The following is a 27705-nucleotide window of genomic DNA, read 5'->3' on the forward strand; positions in this document are numbered from 1 at the left end:
TGATAGATTGTCACCACTCTGCCTCCTAGAAGACTTTTTAAAGTTAAGAGAACTTTATTTTTCCTGTCATTGCAGAGATTAAGAAAACCAAGCACTTCAGAGTCTGGGGGGGGTGTTTGTTCTTTAATGTGAAAATTAAATATTATCTTGAAATGAAGCAAAATTCTAAGGTGGTTCTGATCAGAGAGAACAGAAAATAAAGGTTTCTTTTCATTCTACTGATTCCACCCTGTTTACCATCAGGACCTAGCAGAGTTTTTAAGTAAAGTGTATAATCCATTTGCCCTTGTTATATTGAATATTTTAAGTCATAATAGGTTTGCAGAGTGCAGCTAAATATATTAAAAGAAGGAAAAAAGCTTCAGTTGAAGCAGTGTTGTCCTGTGGTATGATAGGAATTAGATAAAAAGCAGATGAGGAAGTACATTTTAGAAAAGTTTAAGTATTCCAGTTTAGGAGAAATATTACACTCAGCAGCGAAACTTCACAATGAGGTGTTTGTTGGGAGTTAGAGAGAGGTCAGGAGTTTTGGAGGCCTCCTGACTTTCTTGGTTTGCTTTCCCTCAGGTTTTCTGGGGTCACTGCATCAATGCCTTGATACACTCCCTCATTCTCTTCTGGTTTCCACTGAAAGTGCTGGAACATGGTAAGTGCTTTGTTATTTCTGATGTTAGCAAGTGGTGTTGAATCTTACCAGTGCCAGTGTGCTTATAGAGCTGGAGGTTACAACATGTTCTAGGAAATCTAATGATGATAGACACTCCAGCAGGCTGTAGCTGCTAGACTTGCCCATTTATCAACCCCAATTCTCAGAAGCCACTCTCCTTGCATTTGACATGGCTATCTTCCTTTATAGTGGCTTCCAGACCTAATCTTAAGTAAGTGTATGTCCAAAAGAGGCCTTACTGAGACATACTTTAGTTCTATGCCAAAAAGTCTATTTTCTTTCCTTTTCTAATGTATTCATTCCTAGTGTTGCATATTGCACAGTATTTTATAGTCTGTTTATTGTAGTATAGTATAAATGTAGTTTATTTTTAAGCATTTTATATCCTTACAATAGGGTAACATTTTGCTGTGTATCTTCTCAAGTCTTTTAAATTCTACAGTAGCCATTTCCTAAATTGCCACTCAAATGCATAGTGATTCAGGGAAAAGTCTTCAACCAACTCAGTGAAATCAGTGGAAAAGCTTAATTGACTCTGGTGGAAGTGGATCCAGTCCAGAGTTTGGAATATTCAGCGAATAGGATTTGCTATACCAGATAAGACTGATATCATTAGGTCTCGTATCCTGTAACCTGATATATTAAAGTTGTACATAACCTGTTACAGAATGCTGTAAATGATCAAGAGATACTGAAGCTACCCTTATCTACTCAAGAGATGATTAGTACTTTTTTAACAAAGTGAATTTCCATCAGAAAATGCAGATTTGTTTAAACTTAGTATTAAACTTTTGGTGGTCCAAGATAGAATTTCTAATTGAGGAAGGAGGCAGAAGAGAGGTGGGAGAGGGGGCAGGAAAAGAAAGTGTGAGTGTGACCCTGAAATAACCAATAATTTTGAGGGCACTCATTAAGTTAGGGCACTCATCTGGGCTGTGGGGAGAGCCAGGTTCAAGCTATTTATGTGCCTAACTTAGAGTAAGACCTTGAATTCTGTATGCCTCTCATCCTGGGTGAATGCCATAACTACTGAGTGATTGACTGCATGTGGGTGGGTCTCTCTCTTTTTCAAGAATATTTTGGAGGGCCTTTGTTTTAGTTCACATGCAAAACAGGAACTTTTTGAACTCTCAAAACATTTTTACAGGACAGGAAAACTGTTTCTCACCCGGCCCATGATGGGATTACTCCTATCTGACCATACATAATATACATAACAATCAGTATTATTTTTGGGTAAATTAAACAGCTTCTCTAAATTTAGCCACAGATTATTGTGGATTGATTTCCCCAGGGGTTCCAATAAAGGAAAAGTATTTATTTATTTATTTTCCTTGTTTGTTCTGTGTATAAATTTAAACTTAAGTCCAAGTGCTCATTTGAAGAGAGAGAGCTTTAATTTGAGCAAATGCAATAGCATGACTAGAACATTCCTCCCTCTCAAATAGCAAGAATTCCCTGTCTGAAAAATTATGCTAAATCTGAGCAGACAGCTCCTTTTATTCTCCAAAGAGAGATGAATACAAAGTTTTCAAATTTCTTTGTATTTCTAGGTCAAAAGCGTTTTTAAAGCTTCAGACAAAAAATATTTCACCTGTCCTGGGATAGTCTTTAATGTCTTGAGTTCCTTTGGATGCAGAATGCACATGTTTGAGGAGTGGGCACTTGTATAGATAGCCCTACAGATAAATATTAACTACACATCCTGATGATCTGCCCCATTAACAGGAATATCTTTCCTTTTAGGACTCCAGGGTTTCCAGAGTAAGGTCATGAAATTCAGTGTAATGTTACGATATTTAAAACAAATCTAATAATTATATGGAAAATTACTTGAATACTTTAGTATGTCCCATAATAATGAACCAGAGTAGTGCAGTTAGAGTTACTGGGCAGGATTGCTCTTGATCCATGATAACCAGTATGTCTGTACATAAGCACCTTTCACTGTAAACTGAAACAACAGATACTCAAGTAAGCAGCTTCTGGCATCAACAGGAATGCCTGGAAAGAAAGGTCTTGATTCTCCATTGCTCTGCACTTTTCTTTTCACTGAGATCAGTGAAAGGCAGAAAAATGGGTACAGAATGTGAGTGGTATGATTTTACACTGGTGCAATGATTACACAAGGCGAAAGGCAAATCTAATAGAAAGTTAGGACCAGTGAGTTCAGTGGGGAAATCACTAAGGTGATACAGATGCCAATGCCAAGAAACTAACCAAGCTGATTCAGAAGCAGGTTTAAATCATGCAGCACCTTCAGCAAATATGACAGTTACATTTGTCTAGCTCCATAGCCAACTTAAGCCAAAAGGGACCTGAAATGTCTTCAGTGCCAAGTCATGGGACAAAAGACTTAGAGGAAGAAAAGTGAGCTAAGATTCTGACCCCCGTTGATTCTTTAGCATCATTTTTTCACAATGATTGAGCAGTGAATCGGGACAGGGTACACAGTATAACTACTTTAGTTGGACTGTGAAGGTACAGACACATAACACCTGAACTGTTCTAACAATGTTACTGACTGGGAACTAGTTCACAGTTGTCCCTGGACAAAAGTGTCCAGATGTACACTGCTAAGGTTTCTGAGTAGAACCCTCACCTTTTTAGGGATTGCATTGCAATTGATATGCAGCCAGAGTGCAGGATTAACCAAACCATTGTGCCTTCCAGGGAGAAGTGGAGGGGTGGCTAGGTTTGGGGTGTGTGCATGTCTCTTGCTTTTGATTCTGGGGAGGATCGTGTACTTTGGGGGTCCCCCAAGATTTCTGTGACTTTTCAACCCCTACCTTGAAAGCTGTACTATCAGTTTTACCTCCTAGCTAAAGACTCTGGATTTTTGGGTGCCAGGCTCATTTGGAGTGAGGGGAGGGGAAAGCCTCACAACTTCCCCATCCTTTGGCAATCCCTCCAGCCCTCCCCGTCTCACTCCAGATGACCCTGGTACAGGGTTTCTAGCAGGGAAGTGAAATTAGCTGGGCAGCTTTCAAGGCAGGGGTTGAAAGACAAAGAGATCTTGGGAGGCCCCCAGAGCATGCAGCCCCCAGGAGCCACACAGACTCTGGTTACCTGGTGCTGCAGTGGATGGAGCAGGTGCTGAGAGGCAACAGGAGAGGGGGCAAGATTCTTACCTGTTTTGGGGACTTAAACTAGTCCTTGCTTCTGCTCCCATGGCACAGTGTTCCTGCCTTAGCTGGTGGGAGAGCTGGGACTGAAGGTTTGGGCTGTAAAGTCTTGCCTGCCTTCTAGAGCAGCCCCTGGCCCTGCATGTGGTTCTACTTTTGCTTTGTTTTGTTTTGTTCTTTGTGGGGAGGGGAGGCAAAGGTGAAGAGCAATACAGTTTGGGGTGACTGGAGCACTGACCAGACACTAGGTCAGGGGCGGGCAATTATTTTGGGTGGAGGGCCGCTTACTGAGTTTTTGCAAGCCATAGAGGCCCACATGACAGGCAGCCAGGGCAGATAAATATTAATTTTCTAAATGTTTTAGGAGCCCCATGGGCAGGATAGAACAGCCTGGCGGGCCACGTTGGCCCACAGGCCACATTTTGTCCACCCCTGCACTAGGTACAGAATGTTCTGTGTCCCCTCATAAGATTGAGGCACTTCACGAAGGACTGGCTTGCAGTAGTACTTGATTTTCCCAGTGTGCTTTTGAAACATTCCAGGAAGTTTAAGCTAGTCTTAAGTGACCTGTATGTCTAGACTCCTGGAGTTATTAGAGCATTTAAATCATTACATCTGTTCATACCCTGAGTGATTGCAAATGTCTTTTTACCTGAAAAGATCACACTTTAATGCACATGTGAAATCAAACTTTTAATACAGTTTTGTCCATTTAACAAAAATTTTGAGTAATTAAATTGAGCACAATAGAGTTCAAGAGAGAGAGCCAAGATTTGGAGACTCAGTGTGTTGAAGAACAGAATAGAGCTATATCAGCAGAGCTCAGTAGGGATGCTGAAAAGAGCCACTGCTGCCTCTTAAATGAGATTTGAGGTCAGTGTAAAAGGACAAGTTATATCAATAAATGATCTCAGTTTACTAATACAAGGTCCAGGCCTTCAGATCAGTCTGGTAAAGTGGTGCCACTTGCAGTAGTTAGTTATTCATGGGATCCAGCTCAAAATTTTGCTTTGAGTCCCTTTCCACTAGGCTGTTGTATAACTAAGCAACTTGAACCCTGTAAAATTATGAATAGTGATCATGCTTGGGGAATGTTTTGAAAGGTTCCATTCAGCGTGAGCTCATTTGGCATTTGAATGGTTGTTATGTGTTTTTCATAGGCCTCCATGTATATTCAACAAGACTAAGAATGACTAAATGGACATTTGAAGTATTGCCAAGGTTGGCCTTTTTGGATGATAGATTAACGTGTACTCACCCTTCTGCACACTTTCTGACTAGAGAAAGGGTGTGTCTAAGACTGAATGCCTTTCAGTTAATACACTAACACCCTTTAAGATGTTTTAGGCATTACATGTACCCATTGCAGAAGCATTTTTTGCTTCTCCTTTTCTAAATTAATCCTGTTGGCTACAAATCATCTGATTATATTACAGCTTAATTTCCAAGGAATAGCTATTACAAAAAATTATAGAGGTGTCAAAAAGCAATACACCATGCCACAGAGAACGTGGTGAAATTCCTCAGCTCTCTTTTGGCAATTTGTATGGTAATGCCTGGCAACCATTCCCTCTCACTAAAACAGCTTCTAACCACCAAGTTCTGTGCATGCTCTTTTTGAGCATATAACAGTTGAGGCTGTCGCTAACACAACTACTCTGCTACCAATTTCCCTCACACAGCTGTGTAAAGTATTTTGAGAAGTTTAGGCACTCTGCAAAGACAGTTTCAGGAGAGATTTTCAAATCCAGTTTCTTCCTTTAAAAGTCTCCAGGCTGTTGACATACAGATTGTTAAGTTTGGTGATAAACTTTTTTCTTTCTTTTTCAGATTCTGCATTCACAAATGGCCAAGCAATAGACTATTTATTTGTTGGAAACATAGTTTACACTGTAAGTTCCTATCAAGTTGTATCTGAGCCATTACGGTGAATATTATAATTGTTTTGGGTGATGCTGGTATAAATCAGAAATAAGGTATATGAGCATATGATCAAAATCAAACCCAAGTTACACATGTACTAAGTATTATCGTTCATTTTCCTTTTCATTCTCTTCTTTAGACGTGTAGTAGACCACATTTCCTAAAAATATTGTCTTCAGTAGTATATGTTGTTTTTAGGAGAAAAGAGAGTTGAAAATCTATTCTGCATAAATACAAAAGATAATTTTCCCTCATTTTCTTTCTTTCTACAGTATGTCGTCATTACTGTTTGTTTGAAAGCTGGTTTAGAAACCACAGCATGGACTAGAGTAAGTATTCCTCAGAAACTTTTTTGTTATTCTTTTAACTTACTCTTTCTTGCACACCGTATATTTTGAACATGGAAAAGGTTTTTCTTCAGTAACTACTGAAATAACTTGGGAACATAACCTGTTACATACTCTATATGGCAGTAATGCACAACAAAAGCTGTCCAGTAAATGAGCAACTAGTATGTGATGCAAAACCCAATGAAGTCAATAGGGAAGAAAACCCTTAACTTCAGTGGTTTTGATTTAAAACTTTGCTTTATGTTTATATACTTGCCCGTGCCATTTTCTTTGTTTTTTTTCCAAATATTGTCACTTTTTGTGAACCAAAAGATGTGTGTTAGATCTGAGGATAGTTGAAAACTGTGCGCATTCTCTGCACTTCAGGGTCTCATGTCATTTACTGAAATGACTAATCACCCTTTGCTGTCCAAAAGGTAGATCCAGACGTACAGCTAACTAGTTTTGGGCCCTAGACAAACCTCCCTAGGAGGGGCCCAAGCATCAGGGAGCTGGGGGTGGGGAGGCTGATTAATCTTACCTGCCCCGGGGACTCTAGCTGTTGCTGCCGTGTTGCTATCTGCCCGCCCCTGGCTGTTGGTGTCATGGTGTCCCATTCTCAGCTGCTAACGGCCACTTCTATTGCCCAGCTCATACCGCTGGGAAAAAGACTCCCGTGACAGCTGCCATTCCAATGCCCCCTCTAAACTGGTGTCATGGTCAGCCATCCCAAATTACAGTACTGGGTAGATACCCCATGGTGACTAAATCTACAGCAATTCCCTTCTCAAATCCAGTGATTTTCTGCCTTGAATACCTCTCAATTTCTTTTTGCTTTTAAAAAAAAGCTATATTCAGAAATATTAAAACCCAAATTTTGGATTATTCCATTTTTTGCTCCCAATTTAAAACGTTTTTAAAGAGTCTTGATTTTCAGAAAGCACGAAACCTCCACATCCTGACTCTCAGGCTTGTTTGAAATTGAGCACACTAAAAACAAGACCCATCTGAAATTGTAGGCCCTTCAGTATTCCTCACTTTCATACGTGTTAACAGTTACAAAATCCTTAAGATAGAAGCTGTGTCTATTTTAAATGTCTGTAACATGTGTTGCACAGCATTATTCTTATTTCCAGAGCAACAATCAAGTTACACAGCAATGCAGTCTAGTATTCAGAGTGCAACCATGTAATTGAGGGAATTCTGGCTGCTTCTGCCATTGAGACCCTGTTCTCCTAGACTCCCCTAATGGGCTTGACCAAGTCTCTTAACTTCACTGCCTCAGTTTACCCAATTTAAAAATCTTTCATAGGCCCACTCTACACATGCAGATATAGGAGCCATGGGATCTAATGTGTGTTCCACACAGTCACACAGCTTGCCATGTGACACAGTGACACATGCATTACATCCCATTATGCTTTATTTCCAGAGCAGGAGAAGCCTGATCCTGGGCTCTCCCTGCATTGAAAACAAGCAGCCTCCCACAGCTGGGAGCTCCCTCTGCTGAGGGGCCTCCCAGCTGCAGGGAATGCACAGTAGGGCTGTGCAAAGCTTTGGGTGCAGATTTGATTTGGAGGAGATTTGGCCCGATTTCAGCAGCCAAATCTCCGAATCTGAATCAAACCAGGAGACCGAGAAAAAGGTTCAAATCAATTTGAAACTCTCTGAATCAATTTGGAAAAGATTTGGAGAGCTTCGGAGATTCAGGCAGTCCCCACTCACTGCCGGAGGAAGCTGTACCTGGACTCCATGCTGGTAAGTAGGGGTCGGGAGAGGGACGACTGGAAGAATGGGGAGGGGACCATGGGGGGACCCCACCATCCCCTGCCTGCTCCCCCGCAATGGCTGCCCTGCCTGGCCCAGTTCTTTTAAAAAAACAAAACAAAACAAAAAAAAAAACACAAAACCCTCCACTCATGGGCTGCTGCCAGGTGGGACGGCGATCCCTGCTGCCCCCACTGCATGGTGGGCTCTGCCACAAGCCCCCATCCCCTGCCCACTCTCCCTGCCCATGGTCCCCTGCCTGGCCTCACCTTCCAGCTCTTTAAAGAAATTTTTAAAAAGCCCTGACTCACCAGCTGTTGCAGCAGCTGTCGGGGCATCTGGGGGCTCGTGGCAGAGCCCCCATAGAGTGCAGGGCAGTGGGGATCGCCCCCCCACCTGGCAGCAGCCAGTGAATCGGGGCTTTTTTTTAAGAGCCAGGAGCTGGGCTGGGTGGAGGGAAGCCATTGACACAGCTGAGAGAGCAGGCTGGGGATTGGGCCTGTCTGATTCAGAGATTCGGCTGATTTGGCTGAATCAATTCAGGGCAGTGATTCGAATCACTGAATCAAATCCCGGCCCCCCAAGCTGGCCAAATCCGAAGTGAATACTAGCTGCTTTGCACAGGCCTAATGCACAGCCCTACAGCTGATGGTACTCTCAGTCCCGGCAACTGTAGGGTGCTGCTGCGATCTCCCATTCCTGGGGGTGTGTGAAGCATCCCACAGCTGGGAGATCACAGCAGCTGTGCTATCCCAGCTACTGTGGAGTCCTCCCGCAGCTGAGAGATGGCAGTGGCTGTGATCTCCCAGCCCCATGGATGCATTGTGCTCCCCAGGGATTGGAATATCTCAAAAGCTGTAGTCTCTGAGCTGCAGACTGCCTCCACGTGCAAATTAAAGCTGGATAGAACCCAAATATAAAGTTATATATTTTCAAGCAATAACTTTGTAGCTGGTTGGACATTTTAAGGTGCCACAGATACTTTGCATGTGTAGCCAGTCTAAATGTATTGTAATTAACAAGTTAATTGCATAATAGATAGAACATGTAGAGGGCCTTACAGCCCTTACACAGGGGTTATTAGGGTTAATGTTTGTGCTTTAGATTGAAGATGAAAAGTGCTATTTAAGTGGTTCATTTTATTTAATACCTCTGAATGTGTCAACATTCTTTGCCTTGTTTCCTCATCAGAAAACAATGAAGGGCCATAAGCACTATATTTCTCATGTTGCCTGTGCATAGGGATTTTTATTATTATTTTTCTTCAGAGTTGCATCATTTTAACATGAAAAAGCACTTGTTAAAAATGTACACTACCACAAATTTATAAATAAACAAAAATCAGCTACATAGACACATGGAGCTTCTAAAAATCCTATTATATTATGAATATTTTTTCCTCACCTCTTCTCTGGCTAATAATCCCATGTGAATGAAAAGGCAACAATTTCTATTTACTTCTTTTCTGAATTTAGCCAAAAATGGTACTTATTTAAGTTCAGTAAATCCCTGTGGTGATAAATTCTAGAACTTTATAGAGAAAAGTTTAGAATGGGTAAAAAAAAAAAAAACTTCCTTATGGTTTGCTGCTTCTTTCTTTTATTTAAATGCAAGTCATGTTTCTGGTTGGGTTTTTTTTCTTCCCCTTGATTGGGAAAAAAAAAAAAAAAAAAAGTATCTAAATATGCAGTTCTGAACTCATTGCTCAAAGCTTGGGCACTGTAGTGACTTGCTTCATCTTGGGGCTTGATGTTGGTAACAATTATTGTTTCAGCTGCAAGTGAATCAACACATGAAGAACCTTCAAATTACTCAGAGTATTAAATGTATGACTTTGAGTTAAGCTTCTTCTCCATCATCAAGTGGATTAGTTACATGTGGTTTAGCCTCAAGAGTAAGGGGGGGAGAGAGACTCCGCCAACATGAAAAACACGATAGGTTCAAATGAACACACTAAATAAACGACCAACCTAGTAACACAGCAGTTCTTATCCTGACTTATCTGTTAGATAGCAGATAGAGAAGAGGTCTCGCTAAAGGTAGTTCCATGATGTACAGCAAAAACTTCACAGTAGCAACATTTAGAATTTCTCATTTTTTGTTTATATTTAATGCTGCACAAAGCTGGTGGTGAAACACTTATAGCTCAGTTTCTTACATCAGAAGATATTGCAGAATAATTTAGATAAATATGACTCGGAAAATAGTTGAAAAGAGAAAACTAGAAACTATGGGACAGATTTTCATTTGACTTGCTTCTGTCATTTTTTCTTACATTCCACATATCCCCAAATAAGACATGCACCTTGTTTGGGGAATGCACAGCCATGAAGGTGAGGATGGGAATGTTAAAGTTGTTATGAAATTAAGCATCTCATGAAGTGAGCAAAGAGAAAAAGAGGTGATATAGTGAGAGCAAGTGGTGAACACTTCTTAAAAAGTCAAAGAACAGCCATACAGATTTTCTCTTGCTCATTTTTATTTGTACTGTTTTTGTATCCTCAAGCCTTCAGTGACTTGGAGCAGAACATTCAGCCTGAGCTGTGCTGAGTCTGCTGGCTGATTATATGAAATTACTGTAGCTCAGGGGGAAAATCAGTCTTTCCTGAAAAGATGACATTTTCTCAGTTCTTTCTTCCCTACCCATGTAAATTGCACTTTTCTTTAAAGATGAGCTCCTGCAGCAGTTTTAAAAGGGCTGTATTTTGGGAGCTGCTGAGCACCCTTGATTTCCACTGAAAGCCCCAGTGCCAGAGAGCATATATGTACATCCTGAAATCCATCCCCAGTTAGGTAAGGGTTGAAGCAAGCGTTCACATGTTTTTCTGAACTAGAACCAAGGTCAGTGAGAGTTGATGACAATGACAGCTTGTGGGTTTGAAACCACTGCAAACTGCTGGTAGCTTTTACCTGGCTTCAACTGATGGAATTTGTTCTGGGAGCTTGAGTCATTTTAAAGTGAAATAAATATTTAAAACTGTTGCCAAAGAGGCTTCTTGGGAGGCAGCGTGGTCTGGAAAAAAAAGCACAGGTTTGGCAGAGGGGAGCTTGTGAGTTCAAGTCTCTGCCCATGGCTAATGCCTCCAGCTTTCGGCTTCAGTTCTGGTGTCTATAAAACTGAGTTAATATTTTCAGAACTCCCTCATCAGAGTGCTTTTAGGGTTAAATAGTTAATATTATAAAGCAACTTGAGCATACTTAGCTGTATAAATGCTTAATACTATAAGAAGTTGAAATTTTACTGTTAAAATGATTTATTATAAAATTCTGTGCTAGTTTGTGTTGCATCTTTATTTCCTTTTAGTTATTTCAATTTTGCCTTTTAACGCTCTACTAGCCATCAAACTGCTGTATGTGTGCATAACACTGCCAACTGGCACACTTAGTTCCAGGTGAAATACCTGATGAGGTTTTAAAATGTTTCACTCAGAATGGTAATCAACTTGTTCATAATGTGTACTAATGTTTCTTTCAACGCATGATCGTTATTAAAATTAAATTATATTAATAAGAAAATACTCTGAATGTCTACAGTTTCTTTCATCCTAGGATGTCAAAGAACCTTACTAGCATTAATTTAGTCTTATGTCCTAAATGTAAAGCAAGTATTATCAAATTTATTTAATGGGTGAGTAAGTTGCAGCACAAGGAGTTTTAAGTGATTTGCCTCCCCTGCCTTATCGCAGTAAAGTCAGTGACAGTTTCAGAAACAGAACTGACAAGTCCTGTCTCATGGTCCGTGTCCTCTAGTGACTAGAAAAGTCTCTGTCCTTTATAAATGGCTCCACCTGTGAGTGGTACCACATGAAGCAGAATGTATTTCTTCAGTATTCAAAGTATTCGCCTTAAGTGTCACAACTCTCCTGTTCCAATAATACATGGAATTATGACATCACACCATCTTGTATTTATTCAATATATGGTGTACATTTGTTTTGATCATGTTGCTTTTATGTGGCTTCCTTTACTGTCATCCTGTCTGGTTTCTTTGTTGTTTGCATTTTTTAAATTTAAACTGTGGACTGTTTGGGTGTCTTGCCTATCTACATCTCATCTGGCACTCCTTTAAAAAAGTAATCAGTAAATAATAGATTATGCTTATTGTTATTAATTTGTAAAAAGAGAATATGATTCTTGCAGAGTGAAGGTTTCTTATTGGAGCACCTGGCTTATCTGTATACATTCTGTGATATAATTAATTTGTGAATATGACCTTTAACCCAAGCCTTTGAAAAGGTTCACCTAAAGCTTTACTTAAGCCGGCATATACCAGGAGGAAAATAGAAACCAGGAGTCAGACTAGATAAGTCAGAGTTTTGTGAAAGTCTGAGTTTCTGGAGCTACAATAAAACAAATTGGCTGAGAAAGCTGTGTGTCTTCTCTGTCATGGAGAAAAAATTAAAGAGGGGAGCTGCTATGTGCTCTTTAAACAACCTGTGCTTCTGGCCTAAAACCAAGTACAGTATATAGCTGCAAGTGAGACCTGCAGAGACTTGAATGGAAAAAGAGTGAGTAGAAAAAGAAAAATAATATCTGTGTTAAAAAGAGAGTGGTACTATGTTTACTCCATTTCTCTCTCTCTCTCTCTCTCTCTCTCTCTCTCTCTTTCCTGTCCTTACAGTTTAGTCACCTGGCAGTTTGGGGAAGCATGCTGCTCTGGCTGGTGTTCTTTGGAGTATATTCTACCATCTGGCCCACTTTCCCCATTGCACCAGACATGCTTGGACAGGTTAGTTTTAATGCTTAGGTATGGGAGATTGGTGGGCATTCATCTTAACAGCAGCATTTTGCCTTCAGTACTTTAGGCAAGTTATGATATCAACAGTGCTTCTACAACAATAAAATGATGCCTGGAAAAGAAAGGCCTGCAATAAGGGTACTTAAGTTGTATTTAAAACCTCTTCTGTGTTTGTAAAATTCAATACCGATTTGACTTCAGTTATATACAGTATTTAAAATGTGAGGCATATACTGTATGGAAGCTTCAAGTTGGGTGGATGCAGGATTGTGCCTTTCATTCCTACTATTCCTTGAGATGTGTGCAGTAATGAAGGGTTGACAAAATGGCAGACTAATACTTAATATTTTTTAAAATATAGATCCTCTGCCTGTTTGGTTTTCTATTATTCTATTTTCCTTAACTTGTTAAAAATGAACAAAACCACACCTGAAGACAACTCATGGGATCACCAGGAGTTAGAAGGGAAGCAGATATGTTATTGGTCCCCTTTTGCAGCATTAGTGGAGTTTTGGATTTGTTGATTCAACGTCAGTTGAATTCCAGGTGGTAAAATTCTCCCTTTGGTGTCATTATTTCAACCCTTGGTGAACTGATTGAATCATGAGCCTGTCAGAATCACTCAAGAGCCCAGAGAGGATTTAAAATTAGAAGCCTCTCAGGAACAATGAAGGGTTAATAAATATACAGTAACATGCCATTTAGAGCAAACAGAAATGTAATCCGGGTCAGTAACCATTAAAGATTATTTTGCAGCAAGTTTGGAGTTATAAAGATCTAAAGATTTAATTTGTAAAGATGTTACTCTATATAGAGAGAAAAGGAAAAAAACAAAATGGTAGGAGTTTTACCAAAGCACCTAAGCACATTTAATTTTTATAAAATGTCATCCTTACATATCAGATAATATGACAAGCAAAGCAGCACAAGCCTAATGAATGATGTGTAAGGTTACTTATCACATAATTTCATGTAGTAAACAAGAGCAACTCTAGCATCATTCTGCTTCAGGATGGTTCGGGCCTAATAAATATTTTATTATATTGTGGTATGATGCAGAGGATAATGGAGGTTGTAGTATATTGTCATGGACAGCTTTCTAAAGCAAGGAGAAAGAGTGACAGCTGACACCATGGGATCAGCTAGCATATGACTGACAGAGACAAAACCAAGTTCCTTTGATAGTATTTCTTAGTGGTCCTCAGTGTGTTTCACAACGTACATTTGCATCAGCAGCTCTTACTCACATTTCCATAAATTAAGCTGAAATTTGATTTAGAGTATCACACGCAGCTATGAATCACTTTTGCAGTCCACCACAGCAGACTTGTAATGCCGCCATTAATGTGTCAGCATTTTTAATCTGCAAATGTCAGGGTATGCTAGTCCTGCATATTAGAAGGCTCAGCTATGGGGTTTACAATGCAGTATATTTCAGAGGACTTTTTTTTTTTATTGCAAAAACAAAAAAATTCAGCATCATAGTTGTGGTTAACATCTGTTCCAGCATAACCCACGGGTCCCAGAACAAAGAAGCGTGGTGTTATGTAACATTTTATTTTTGCCTCGATACTTTTTCTAGAAAATGTTTTTTCTATTTAAACTATGTTATTTTATACTCTTTTTGGTTTTCTGAAACAAATGATATCTTGAGGTATGACATTAATATCTTGCTGAGAGTAAAACAATACTGTCGATTATTCTCATAGAGAGCACAGCATTTACATTGTGAGTGACTGAGTGAGACCGTTAAGTGTAGTCCAGTATTTGTGGAATTGTGTTCCTGGATCAGTAATCAGCTCTCAAAGATGTTAAAGGGTTGTTCATCATCTTAGCAAGAATACAGAAGAGGTTTGTGGGGAAAGGTAGTTAGATTGAATGTGCTGTGTGGGTTTCAGCATAAGATTACTTTAAATAATACCATCCTGTCATAGTGTTGTTACATATTTTTCAACTTCCAAAAATGAAAGAAGACTCCTAAGTTAGAGGGAACTTGCATAGAACCTGCCATAACTTGCACAGAGACTCTTGAGAAATCAGTTGCTGTCATAATACCAATCCATGGTCAAATGACTTGGGACCATGCTAGGCTCCAGACTGAAAAATGGATGGTTTTACTCATTTTCCCAGACTAGTTCAAATATCCCTTTGTTCCTGTTGTTTTGCTTTCTATGGTTGTAAGTAATCAAGATGTATAAGAAAGTGGGAAATGAAGAACTTATGTTTTATTTTTAAAAAAAATCCTTCTTCATTATTGCATTTATCGACATTATATATAGACAAAATCAAAGTTTAAGCAGACTACACCTGCTGACTTTAATTAAAATGCTAAACTAGTGCCCATATCAATGAGTATTTCCCACAATGAGTCAAAAACATGACATGCAAAACATTTTATTCCATTCATTCGCTAAATACTTGCATGGAGACTCTTGGATCATTGGGCATCTGAATAGATGTATTGTTTCTGCTGGGGTTTATTAAACCATTTTGCTTAAGTATTTCTTTCTCTTGTCCATTATATTTGGAGTGTTCTCACAGAGGGGAAAATATCGTTTAGCTTGGGGGCAAAGGGAAACAACTACTAGAATTAAAGAATTATTCTCTGCTATCAAAGAGACAATGGATTTTTTTGTTTGTTTCCTTTCAAGCACTTCATAATACAATAAATGGAACATAATAATAACAAGACTAAGCAGTGATAAAATCCCAGCTGAACTTAATGGAAGCTTTCCAGTAATAAAAGATATCTGAAACTGGAAATAAAGTAGAAAAATCTTTGGTAGCTTTGGGGGCTTTTAAATCTATATGATCCTTTTCCTAAACAGAACCAGAAGTGGATGAGTGTACCTCCTAAAGGCTTAACATGATCTATGCTTGGTCCTCTTTTTTCTGGAGGGTCTTTGCATTATTTTAAGAAAAAATCTACCTTTTATTATTCTCACAAGGTAGTAGAATTCAAGAAGGAAAGTGATCTACCCTCCCTGTCTCTGCTTGCTCTTTAGAGTCAGGCGCATATACCAATTTGGACTAGATATTTTTTGAGTGAATGCTTCTGGAAGCAAACCATGTTACATACATTTAATACCAAGCTGATCTTTTTGCCATTTTTACTAGGTAGAAGTTACTGGCACAAGTAGACCTGGACTGTTTCTATTTTTTATTCATTATATATTTTGGCTAGATAGTGCCATTAAGAGAAGACAGTTGCTGAGAGATACTGCCCCAGGGATAGCACTATGTGTTTCCCAGATATGCAGAAACTGCTTGCCGCCTTCTGAACTCCTTCTGGGGCTGCAGCTATTAACCCCAGCCAGCCTGCCCAGTTGGCTAGTGGATCAACCATAGCTCTGTCTTCCTACCCCTTAGTGGGGACTGGAACAATTCTGCCAGTTCCTTAACTGAGTCACATAAGTGTTAGGAGAAGAAGCTGCTTGTCCTTTTCTGTTGAATGAATGCCCTTTGTAAAGTCAAAGCAGACAGGCTTTGGGCCTGTATGAATGAGAATAACATATGGAGTTCTACTGGTTAGAATAAAAAGAAAATATGAGCCCTATCAAACCTTAGGTCTTAATCTGTGTACCAGCTGGGTCAAGAAGACTCCCAATCCTTCCTTTTCTCATGTTATACTATTGTTTACTTAGGTGCTTTATGGGAAGCTTATGCATTTCTCTGAAGCATCTGGCAGTAGGTATTGTTGGAAGCCGGAAACCATTGATCTGTTCTGGTTTTGTAATTTCTATATTATCTTCTCCATGTAACCCTCTTGCATTTGTCTTTGCCTCATTAATCAATTAATCCTGTCATTAAAAGGTCTCAAAGGTGATTTGCATAATACATAGGTTTCACTATCAACTTTTTATTTTTTTCCCTTTCTTTCTAAAGAGTCTTGTCCTGTGGTTAGTCTGTGGTGTGAGGCATTCAGTGTTTTGGAGGTTTTTCCTCACTGGATGATGTGTTGTATGCAATCATGTCTAAGACTTGGGGATTTAAGGCTTGTTTTGACTGAAACCATGCTATTGTGCACACGGATTGACGTTGCCATTTCCACTGTCTTATAGATTTGAGGTCATTTACTGAACTTGTTGTTGGAAGGACAAGAATTGATACTGTCCCTTAGTGTACATGTCCACTTCTAGCTTCAAACAAGTTGTGCTTACAGAAAAAGAGGGACAAAGAAACTAAGAAAAAGCAAGAGGAGATTCACTGACACGTTGACCAAAAATCATATTTGAAAGCATCAGCTTTGCCATTATTAAGTGAAAACAGCTCAAGGGTCAGGGCCATTTCAGTGGACCTCCTGCATGCATATATACTTTGAGAGATTATTCCAGTCTCTTGTAGCAATGTCAGTCTTATTTTTTTTTCTTTTTCCTGTTTTGTTTTTCAGAAGTCCACTTGGGCTGAATTAAATAAGGTCCTAGGTGCTAGATCTCTCACTTGGCAGGTCTTTGGCTCTTACATAACAGTTTAAGAAAGATTTTAAGGCTTCTCCCCTTTCTGTTTTTTTACTTGAGACTATTAAAATCCATTTTGAAACTGCAGTGGAGTGTCCTCTTCCATGTCCCATGGTAGTGCTTTGGTAGATCTATTTCTTTGTGCCAAAAGTATGGCAAAAGAGGTATCTATACTTGGCAGAAGCTTCTTTACGTTTCCTGCTCAGGTTCCAGTAACCTGATGTAGCCTTCCTCAGTCCTTTCATCAGATGTCTAACTTTTGTAGAAATAATGGTTTGACTGGCCAGGACTGTGAAATTATAGAAGAAACTATTGGTTATGCAAACAGTGATTTAACTAAAATCTAGTATGATTATAATATTGGACTCCTGCTAAATTTATATTAATGCTAAGTAGTGGGGAAAGAGGAGCCTGTGCAGAAGATGAGCCTCATTTTTTTCTCAGTGCTTCATATTCTTTAATATTTCAGTGGCCGTGATAAACCAACTTCATGCTGCTGTTCTTCTAAATCTTTACTCAGCTGTTGACAATTTTACAGCTTAGTGTACATACTTGTGTTTTCCTGACTATTTTACTAGTTTCTTTTTTTCAATTTATATTTTTCTTGATGTTTCTGTTGTTGCTTTTTTTGGTTTCTCATATTTCCACGCTGTTTGGCCCTGGTTAGAAAACTGGGCCTTTTGATTGTGATTTGTTTGTGTACAATCACTTGCACATTATGTGATGGTGTCAATGTTTTAGTCTGTGGAAACTCTGCATTCAGATGTTAGTCAAAAATTAGACTTCTGCCTGCAAAGTGAAGTTCACAGTGCCTGCTGATCTTGTTTATTTTTATTATTATGCACAGTGGGTCTCCACGGCATTTGATGTGGCTTGGGAACTTTTTTTACTGGAGATTTGGACTGTGTTTTGCGCAGACAAATTAGGGTAGAGTAATGAAGTATGCATACATTTTTAATCCTATCTGCTGAGGGAATGGTTTAGTTATTTTTATAATCCATGAATGACTTTAATAAGCAAATCTGCCTTTTTAGGTCTCTGACATTGTCATGCTCTGGTATTCACCCCTCAGAAAAGATCAATGAAATTACATTACAATAACTTTTAAAGATGCATTCTGAATGTAAAATAATCTGAATACACATGCATTGTTTCCTAAAACCCCAAAACACCTCTCTGGCAAATGACCCTCCAATCTCTCCTGGATGGTTTTTTTATCGGTACACAATAAATTTGTTACTCATGAATGTATACCTCAAGGAGGCCTTAAAGATGTGCTGTTCCTTGCAGCTGTACCAAGCTTGTGTCAGCTTTTCCAAAATTAAAAAAAAACCTGTTTTCCTAGGGTTAAACTTGGGCTACAGGAATTCACCCAGGTCTCAAGGCTGGTAATAAATAGCAAAAATTGGGTCAGCTTTCATCTGCCTCTGATTTTTGGTTGTGCAAATCTTGTTTGTTCCATTGTGCAAAATCACTGGCTGTTCTTTCTCTTTTTTTTTTTTTCTTTTTCTCTTTTTAAAATTTATTTTAATGTGATTCTGTTGAAGTTTTAGTGAGTTTGAAAAAGAAAATCCATCAGGTTATATGTAAAAAGTTGCTCATATTTTTCTTCAGGTACAAAATCAAGCGATAATGAAAGGAGGACTGTGTAAATCAAAAAAGGTTATTGGTGTACAGGGAATACAGCATGTCTTTTTAGTATGTTCATGTGTCTAATACCATTAAAATATTTGATGAATGCAGCTAATAGATTTGTGAATGTGAAAAATGGGAAATAATGAGCATCACTGATTGAATTCTCTTCTTTTGGCACCTTACCTTATACCCCATTTGCAAGAATTTACCTATAGGACTAGCACATTAAATAGATATGCAGTTAATAAAATGTAACTTGACTATAGGTAAAATCAAGGGGTCAGACTCTTTGAAAAGAGTCTAACAGGCCAGTGTACATGGAGCTTTAACCACAGTTTTAAACACTGTTCCACTATGGTCTGGACCTTCTCCACAGTGTCTGGCCAAACCATGTTTAGAAATCAGGTAGCTATAACCATGGTTAAATGCCATTCCATAACTTATATTGGAATGCATTTACATGAGTAGACAAGGCATTTACACCTTTAGGTAATTGGCAGACTATCCAGATCTTTTGCCTTTGGAGTCAGACATAGCTCAGCCCATGAAAACAGAGAAGTCAGCCCTTTAACTCAGACCTGAATTACATTTCTATGGTAATGGAATGTGCTCTGAAAAATCACATCATTATTCACATTTTGGAATATGAAGTTGCTCATGATCCTTTATAGATTTCTCCCAAATCATTTATCCTTGCATTTAAAAGATTCTATTTGTGGTAGCAAAGCTTATTTTATGTTTTTGGAGAGATGGTCAGAAAGTATCCTAGTGAGTATTTTCTTAATTAAAAACATTTGGCTTTTTATTTCAAAAAAGCAACTACTGTATTATGCTGAAGACTGTGTGCACAAATATCAGTTCTTACAAAAGCTCTCTGGATTTTCAAGCATGTTGACAGGAAAGAATTTTAGAAACACAGGTTTCCATACTGGCTAGGTCATCCAGTTTCCTGTCCCTGATAGCAGCCAGTACAAGGTTTATAAAAAGATCCAAGCCATTCTGTAGTAGGCCTGCTAATATTGGCATTAGCCATATTGGTTCCATAATTTCTTTGCTGGGCTTTTGGAAGATTTGTTGAAATAGCAGTGTTGTGAGGTGAGATGATATCTTTTATTGGACTAATTAATCTGTTGGTTGAGATTGGAGATGAGCTTTCGGGTTTTGACCACCCTTCATCAACTGTGGGAAAGAAGCAGTCCATTTCCAAATTGAGTACAAGTTAGAACAATTGCTTTAGTTCAACCTAATCATGTTCATCAATTTGACCATTTGAAAGGGAAGTTTTGTTAGGCAAATCATATGCAAAGTAACTGCAACCCTTTATGTACAACCCATAGCAGGAAAACTGGAAAATTCTCCCAGCTGAGGATGGGACAGAACAATAGGACAGTGTAGGACAACCTGTGGCTGGCAGTCAGCCTTCAGGTAGCTGTTTCAAGTTGCATTTGAGTTTCCTTGATTTCTTCCATCAAGGTAGCTGTGCATCATGGGTGGAACAGATGAGTCAGATAGTGGATACTTTTCTCTTTTAACTGCTGTTTTCTTATTATTTATGTGCTTTGCTTGCAAAAGGAGAAAGGAAAGGTGTGTCACATTTTTGTTGGGGTTTTCATATTTGCATTGGGCTTTTCTTTGCACTTCATTTTTTCCCTTCCCCCAGATTTCTTGTTTTCCCCAGGCTTAATCATTCCTTGCCATGTTGTTTAGCTTGGATTTTTCTGAACAGGCAGGTCTAGTCATTTTAGATGGAAAAATATTTCCAGATTAATTTAAAACATGCCTTTATTCCCTTGCAGCCCTACAGTATTTATCATGATTTGTTTTACTTTTTAAAAATCTGCACTTTTAAGGGCAAAATTTGAACCCAAAAGCTCCAAGGAGTCTCCATTATAATGTGCATACATTACTAGGTGCACATGGATTCCAGAAGCAGAGAGCTTGGCAGTAAAGCAAGCCCTTCTGACCACCCCTTATATTGTTGCAGGTCAATCATCCCCATATATTCCCCCACTGCTTCCCAATTAACCTCTACTGGCAATGGTAATAATGCTTCCCTCATTTCTATTGTTGACAAGGATAGCCATGTTTGAAACTATTATGATCTTGATATGTCAGGCAATGAGCCACCTAAGCTCTGGGGATGTGGAGCTTGCCCAGGTTTGTCAGTATAGCTAGGAACAGAAATTACACATAAACCAGTTTAAGTGATTGGAAACTGGTTTAAATCTGTAACACCACAGAAGTTCAGTTCACATAAATCATTTTCAGAATGACTGAAAGTGGTTGAAAACAAACCTGGATGGATGTAGCATCAGACTTAACTGATTTAGGTGGAATAGGTTTATTGAACTTCTGTCCCAGATCCCCTCCAGGTTCAAGCTGTCTACCCTAGTAGAGCAGGGAGGCAGGCTTTAGCACCCCCCCTCCCCCCCAGGCTTCTGGCCTGGGATGCTGCGGGCATGTGGCTGCATTTCTGGAACCAAAAACGAGTGTCTGTTCCATTTGCTTATTGGCTCAATCTGTGCAGCTTAGACTAACCTGCGAAGGTTGAATCAATTCAGCCTCAGGCTTTTTGGCTGTCTGTACTTAGGCAACAAGTGTAGTTGTCTGTTTCAGGTTAAGGTCTGACCCTCTGCCCTCTACCCACCACACTATGGAACCTTCTGGGGTAAGTTCCTCAGACTTTTCAGGTAGAGCTTTGTCCCTTTTTAAAAATACTTGTGCATTAGTCCAGAGAGAGAAAGATGCTACAGACACTGATTAGTTAGCTCAGCTGGGAGGAGAGACAACCATGTGCCAGTCACTTGTCCAATGAATATTTAAATGGACAGCAATAACAGAAGAGATTGAAGGTGACCCACTCAAGAATGCTGTATAGCAGGGGTGTCCAGCTTCTGAGCCCTTGGGGGCCACACCAAGTGAGCCACAGGCCACTGAGCTATTCACTGTACAGACACCCCCCTCTCCCCCAAAACTTCTGCTCTGTGTGTCTGTATGGGTACTCTCCCCACTCCCACTGCTGCACTGTGGAGGCACACCATTTCTCATCTCACCTTCTGTAATACATGCCCTTGCAGGCACCCACCATTGCTGTGACACGCAGGCATGATCTCCACTCAGTCTCCCTGACATGTGGCCCAGACTTGCTCTCTGCTCCCCATGCTGTTCCACGCTGCCCTGTCCTCTAGGGCAAGAGTGAAATGTGGCAGCCAGAGGAAGGAGGAGGAACCTAGAAACTGTATCTAGCTGTTGTTGCAGCTTGTGCAATGTTGGGAGTGGTGGCTGAGTGAGAGTTGGAGGAGGTTGCATTTTAACCCCTGGTGGGCCATATGCATCTCGTGGGCCACCACTTGGACAGCTCTGCTCTACAGCATGGTGTTTAGGGCTCTTCTCTTAGAAAACAAAGATGTGAATGGAAGTACATTAAGAGAGAGAGAGGATGTGAACCCAGGTCTCTTATATTCTGGTTCAGTGTTGTCATCACTGGATAAAAGGGTAGCACAGTACCAGCATCACCACCATTTTGTGTGCTCTTTAGGTAAAAGTGGTGAATTTGACTCAGCTTTGCAAATAGGTTTTGAATCAAACTGAAACTGCATTTTCTTTGGAAAATATATTCACTGAAAAAAACAATTGTGCAGGCAAATAGGAGATACTTGTTCCAATCGCAGAATAATTTAAGCATTGAGTCTAAAACATGAGTCTAAAAATTAGAATGATACCAGATAGCTCTCAGCCCTTTGATCAGAGTATCCAGTGGTGGTTCTGAGAGTGGAATACTATGTAGGCGGTAGTGGGTCAAGGTATAAAACCTCTAACACTTTCAAGGAAGCTGTTGATTTTTCTTTTTAGCTCAAAGAAATCTGGAGGGGGGAAAACAAAGGGTCAATTTTGCTAGAAGGCTCCAAGAAAAGATGACAAAAAAAAATTGAGAGATGTCTGATAAAGTTTAATGAGTTGGGATGGGAAGGTGCTTTCAGAACCTAGAAACATTATAAGCTTCCCCATCTCAACTGCCTGTCGCACAGAAGAAACAAGGAAGTAAATACTACCATGTCCATAGACAAAAGCTACAAGTTAAGAGTTCAGACTGAAAATGCTCAGTAGTAGTATGTTCAGAAGGACTAGGCAAGTTGCATGAGGAGGGGAGAGGGGAAGTAAGATCTAAAAATCAGTTCCCAGGGTCCTAAATTTCACTTAAATAGGAAAAAAAATAGTAAGTGCTACTAATGTACCAAAAGGGGATTTGGATTTGGGCCAATTTGTTAGAATCAGTTGTTTTAAAAAAGAGTATGTCACTAGCAAATAGAGTCCAGACCAGAAGCAGAAGTCTGGGTAGAAGGAAAGGAGATGCAGAGAAATCCTGAACTCCCCCAAAGGAAGCTTAAGAAGAAACGTGAGCAGGGGAGGGCACGAAAAGGTCTTGCGTGTAGGTTTGTGCTGTTTTTCCATAGAACTGTATAACTTGTGCTGTTTATGAGTTGTGTTTGTGGTTTAGAAGCATCTTACCAAAGCCTGTGTGGTTTTGCTCATTTGCTTCTGTGCAGTCTTTGAAAGGCTGAACAGTAGAGAAGAGTGCCCATTTAGTTAGGAGAAGCTCTGAGATTGAATGCTTAATCTACTGAGGAGATTCGTAAGGGCAAACTGGTCTTGGGGCCCAGAAAGATGTAGCATTCAGAAGGTAAGGAAGTAAAATTCAGAGGGTCTGTGCAGCTGTAACCAGTCTGCCTTGTTTATATGCACAGTGATGCAGGTTTTAATTCCAGGATCACATACTTCACCCCCCCCACCCACCCCCACCACTACCCACAAAGCTGCCTTTCCTCATTTACTGTGGAGGAAGAACCTACCCTTAGGGATTGGGTAGTGAAGGAGGCTGTTGTCTGTTCCTCCACCCTCCTCCTGCCCAATTCCCAGTTTTGGTCTCCTTGCTTAAATACCCTCTACCCCCAAACTCCCAGTTTCTATCCAATCAGTTTTAGTCTCCTTTTCCCCCAAACTCTGTTTCTTTCCCCCTCCATCCCAGTGTATCCTTGGCTCACTGCTTCCATGTAGTTCTTGTTTTTTCTGCCTTGATTTCATTGTCCTCTGCACTTCCAGGGCGTCAGCAGCTTGGTATGCCACTGTGAGTAGGCACAAAGGTTATGCTTGATCTGTTGGAAGAAGTGAAGCCAACTTCTTTACTTGCTTATAACCACAGCCTACCTTTAGAACAAAGGTGGCTATAACTTTCGAGGGGACATCTCCTGAGAAATGCATTGTCCATTTTGCCAAAGTGGCAACATATGTTTTACTTGTGAGCAAGCATCAGGTTTTACAAATATACAGAATCATTTCAGAAATAACATCCCATTAAATGAGTAACAAAAATCCGTGGTGGATATATTGTGGTGATATTATTTTACATGTATTTTATCTTGTGTCTGGTGGTATAGCATACTTTGTTGTGTGAAAGAAACGTCTTTGCTCTTGTGGGTTTTGAATTTGTTTTATAATAAAAGAATAAAGTATGTATGATGTTAATGAAAAATGAAGAAAAACCATATGGAATATTGTTTATGCAACAGTAGTTGTATTCAGATATGATTTAGCCAAATTCAAGCCAAGATTTTTTTATACTGTGATGACTTAAAAATTAGATGAAAAGATGGTGTATTTATTTAAGATAAACCCTATTTTACTATGCTGTTGATTTCAGTGTGACTGTATAAACACCACACTAATAAAAATGTGGGCATATGAAGTATAATGATACATGTTTGGTAGAATAAACAAGATTGGAGAATGACTCTATCAAGTCATTTTTCTCATTTGCTTGTGAAAAGTGCTATTGTGTTGGGCCTGGGCAAAGTCTCATTGAGGATGATAGGTGTAATAGCCACCTTTCATTCAGGGTAAATGTGAAAAAAACAATTGAACTCCTTGATGGACAAGATAAGAGCTTTCCCAGAAACATGGGTTGCATGCAAAGCCAGAGAAGAAATTAAGCCATGTTGGCAAGGGATACTAATGGGTCTGCTAAGAAAACAGTGAAAGAAGGCTAATTTGATTGCAGCTGTGTGCACTTACGTATGTATGAGGGAAAAAATTGCTACAGAAGGACAAAGAGACAGCAGCAGAGAGGGACTTGTAGCATGACTCAAAGGCTAGGGACAGACATTACACAAAAACCGGTGTAAGTGATCAGAAACTGGTTTAAACTTGTAACAGAACAGATGTTCAGGGAACATAAACCAGTTTGAAAATGGCTGAAGCCAATTTGAGATAAACCTGACTGAGTGTAGTGTCAGACTTAACTGATTTGGGTCAAACCGGTTTATGCAATGTCTGTCCCAGACCCTTCCTGGTTTAAGTTAAACCAGACTCCCCCAGCATCCTGGCATGCTCTCTGGCCTGGGTGGGGCTCTCTGCTCCACAGCAGAGCTGGTCTCTCCCCTCTGCTTCCTGACTGCAGGCATCTGCCTAGCTTCTTCCTGTCCCCCTCCTCCCCTCACCACACCCTGCTAAGCAAGAATCCCCCCTCCCCTCTGCCTTACACAGATACCTCTCAGCATTAGCTTAGCATACCACATCCTGGCTATGGTACATACTGTGGGAGATGGGACAAAGGACAGTGGCTTAGGGCTCTTTGGTGCTAATCAATAGGTCAGCTGGTAATGTCCCTCCATTCCTTCCTTAGAACAAGTTGTTTAAGAAGAGCTTAAACTAATGAAAGATCCTTTTGTTTTGCTGATGGGGTGATAAATGCTGTGTAAACCCTTGCTGGGTCAGCTGGGGGGGGGCTTCCCTAATCAAAGTGTCCTGCCAGCCTGGCCATGCCCCCCCCTCAGCTCAGAACTGAGGAAGGGAAGGGAAGGGAGGGCTGCTCTACTGCCCGCTGGGCTCTAACCTGAGCCACTACAGGCATGTGCCTGCATTTTTCAGTCTAGAGGGGATATCTGTGTGGTTATGAATTGATTCAGCCTAGGCAGGTTAGATTAACCTGTAAAGATTTAATCAATTCAGGCTCAGGCTTTTTGAATGTCTGTCCCTAGCCTAAGAAAGAGAGTGGCAGGAGAGAACATGTGCTTCTGGGTGAAGTGCTAGTTGGAATCAGGTTTGGAATCATAAGCTTAGAAACTAGTATGCTCTGGAAAATAGGACTTTGTACATTCTTTGTAAGCAAGATAGCATCCAAGTAATACCTGGATCCATTATCAGTAGAGACCTACTGAAAGCATGGTAGAAGTGCATGGTGCGGCAGCTTCTTTAATCTTGCAGTTTCCTCCATGTGCTTCCTGCTGCTGATTGGCAGAGAGCCCTGCTGCTTGCTTCTGACTGGCCAGGAGGCAAAAAGAGTGCCGTATTTAAAGCCGCTGTTTTTGCCTCCCCACTGATCAGGATGGAGCAGCAAATGGGAGGGCCCCTCTGCCTATCAGCGGTGGGGATAGAGGGTGCAGAGGAAACTTCAAGATTAAAGGAGCTGCTGTGCATCGCACTTCCGCTGCAGTTTTGCTAGGTCCCTAATCATCAGTGTTGCCCACACCTTTTTATTGTGATTATATGGATCTAATGATAGTCTCAACCAGGCTGCCCATAAGATGCTTTCAAGGGTACTGCTCAGCGTTAGCACCATTAGGTGTGCAAACGCTTATACATAATTCACAAGAGTTCAAATAGGAATCCATGGTGCCAAAACATTCTGATCATTGTGGTCTGCATTCTTTGCAACAGAAAATTCCTCTATTATTTTTCTATAGTCAAAAAAGGAAGTGAAAGCCAAGAGCTGGTATTTGGAGGGTGCCTTGAGTCTTAAAATGTTGAGAAACAGTAATATATATGATTATATATGATTCAATAATAAAATGCATACATTTATCTTAGTTAATAGTCCATATCAGGGGTTGGCAACATTTAGAGGCAGTGGGCAAATTACCACAACTTGCTCCAAAGGTGGGCCACCACGTGCAACCTAGATACTGTCAGACTTATGACCTGGCCACTGATTTTTTTTTTTTTTTTTTTCCCCCTGCCGCTGAATTCCCAATGATATACCCAGTTTCATGGGCTTGATGAAATTGCTTGAAAGGCCAGATGCAACCTGCAGTCCGTAAGCTGCCTACCCCTGGCCCATGTGATTCACGATGACTGAGAACATTTGACATTCTCTTCGCAGGAGACTGAGTTGCATGGGTCAAGCAATCTTTTTGTTTCTGGATCTTGAAATATTAAGGATGTCATTTGTATGCATGATGAATCTGTGGAAGGACAAGTTAGCACCTTGCTCTCTACATGTACCATTTCTTTTTCTCCTTCTCTCCATTTGTAGAATAACACAGGCTTTGTTCCAAGGATTGTGAGCAAAGGTAAATAATGTGATAAAGCACATGAGATATGTTTATTTAATTGTGCAGGCTTCTGAAACTTTCTTGCATTTTGCCTTTGACATTGTGTCCGGAAAACATCTCATAGTTCTGTTTGGTGGCATAAGAACTGACTTATAAATAACTAGATCCATACCGAATCTTCCTAAGTTTTGTAAAGAGTCTCTTGGATCTGGGGTTTCAGACACTTGTTTAGAGAACAGAAATGGGCTGAGCTGTCAACATGGGGGAGGGCTCATCAAATGCACTGGTCTGTGCTAGATGCTCTAGTTTAGGTGTCATGTGTTGAGGATGCCTTCAAGGTGATGGGCGTTGACAAATTAGTCTGGTGAAAGTTAAAATTGTTAAGCTAAGAGACACTGATCAGAGCAGGTAAATTTGAGTTAGCCCTGTGGGCTCTCAATATGGCAGTCCTAGACATGTCATAAAATATGCTGTGCACATATCTGGGCTTACTTTATGTGACTTAAGTGAGATCTGTGATGTACTTGGAGTTGCAATGTGTTACCTCAGAGTCACTTTTGTATACTTCTTTAAGACTATATGAGAAGTTGTAAGAGAGAAAGAAATGTCAAGCAGGGCAAAGAGAAACAAGAGTTGCAGAGGACATTGCCTGAGTTAAATTATGCTCATTAATTCAATTTGAGGCAGGAATGTGTGTAAATAAACCCTGGCAGCTGCCCCAGCTCTCATTTCTGCAG

At 40.1% G+C, this 27705-nt stretch overlaps 1 protein-coding gene across 1 annotated transcript in view; it reads left to right on the forward strand.

Moving 5' to 3' along the window:
- LOC102386812 (phospholipid-transporting ATPase IB) overlaps positions 1-27705 on the forward strand; it is a 222214-nt gene that overhangs the window by 83204 nt on the left and 111305 nt on the right. Inside the window, exons 6-9 of the mRNA XM_006017640.2 lie at positions 568-646; positions 5623-5684; positions 5988-6044; positions 12433-12540. Coding sequence (XP_006017702.2) covers positions 568-646; positions 5623-5684; positions 5988-6044; positions 12433-12540 — 306 coding nt within the window. The remainder of the gene's footprint in view (positions 1-567; positions 647-5622; positions 5685-5987; positions 6045-12432; positions 12541-27705) is intronic.

The sequence above is a fragment of the Alligator sinensis genome, unplaced genomic scaffold (assembly GCF_000455745.1).
Source record: "Alligator sinensis unplaced genomic scaffold, ASM45574v1 scaffold777_1, whole genome shotgun sequence".
NCBI lineage: Eukaryota > Metazoa > Chordata > Crocodylia > Alligatoridae > Alligator > Alligator sinensis.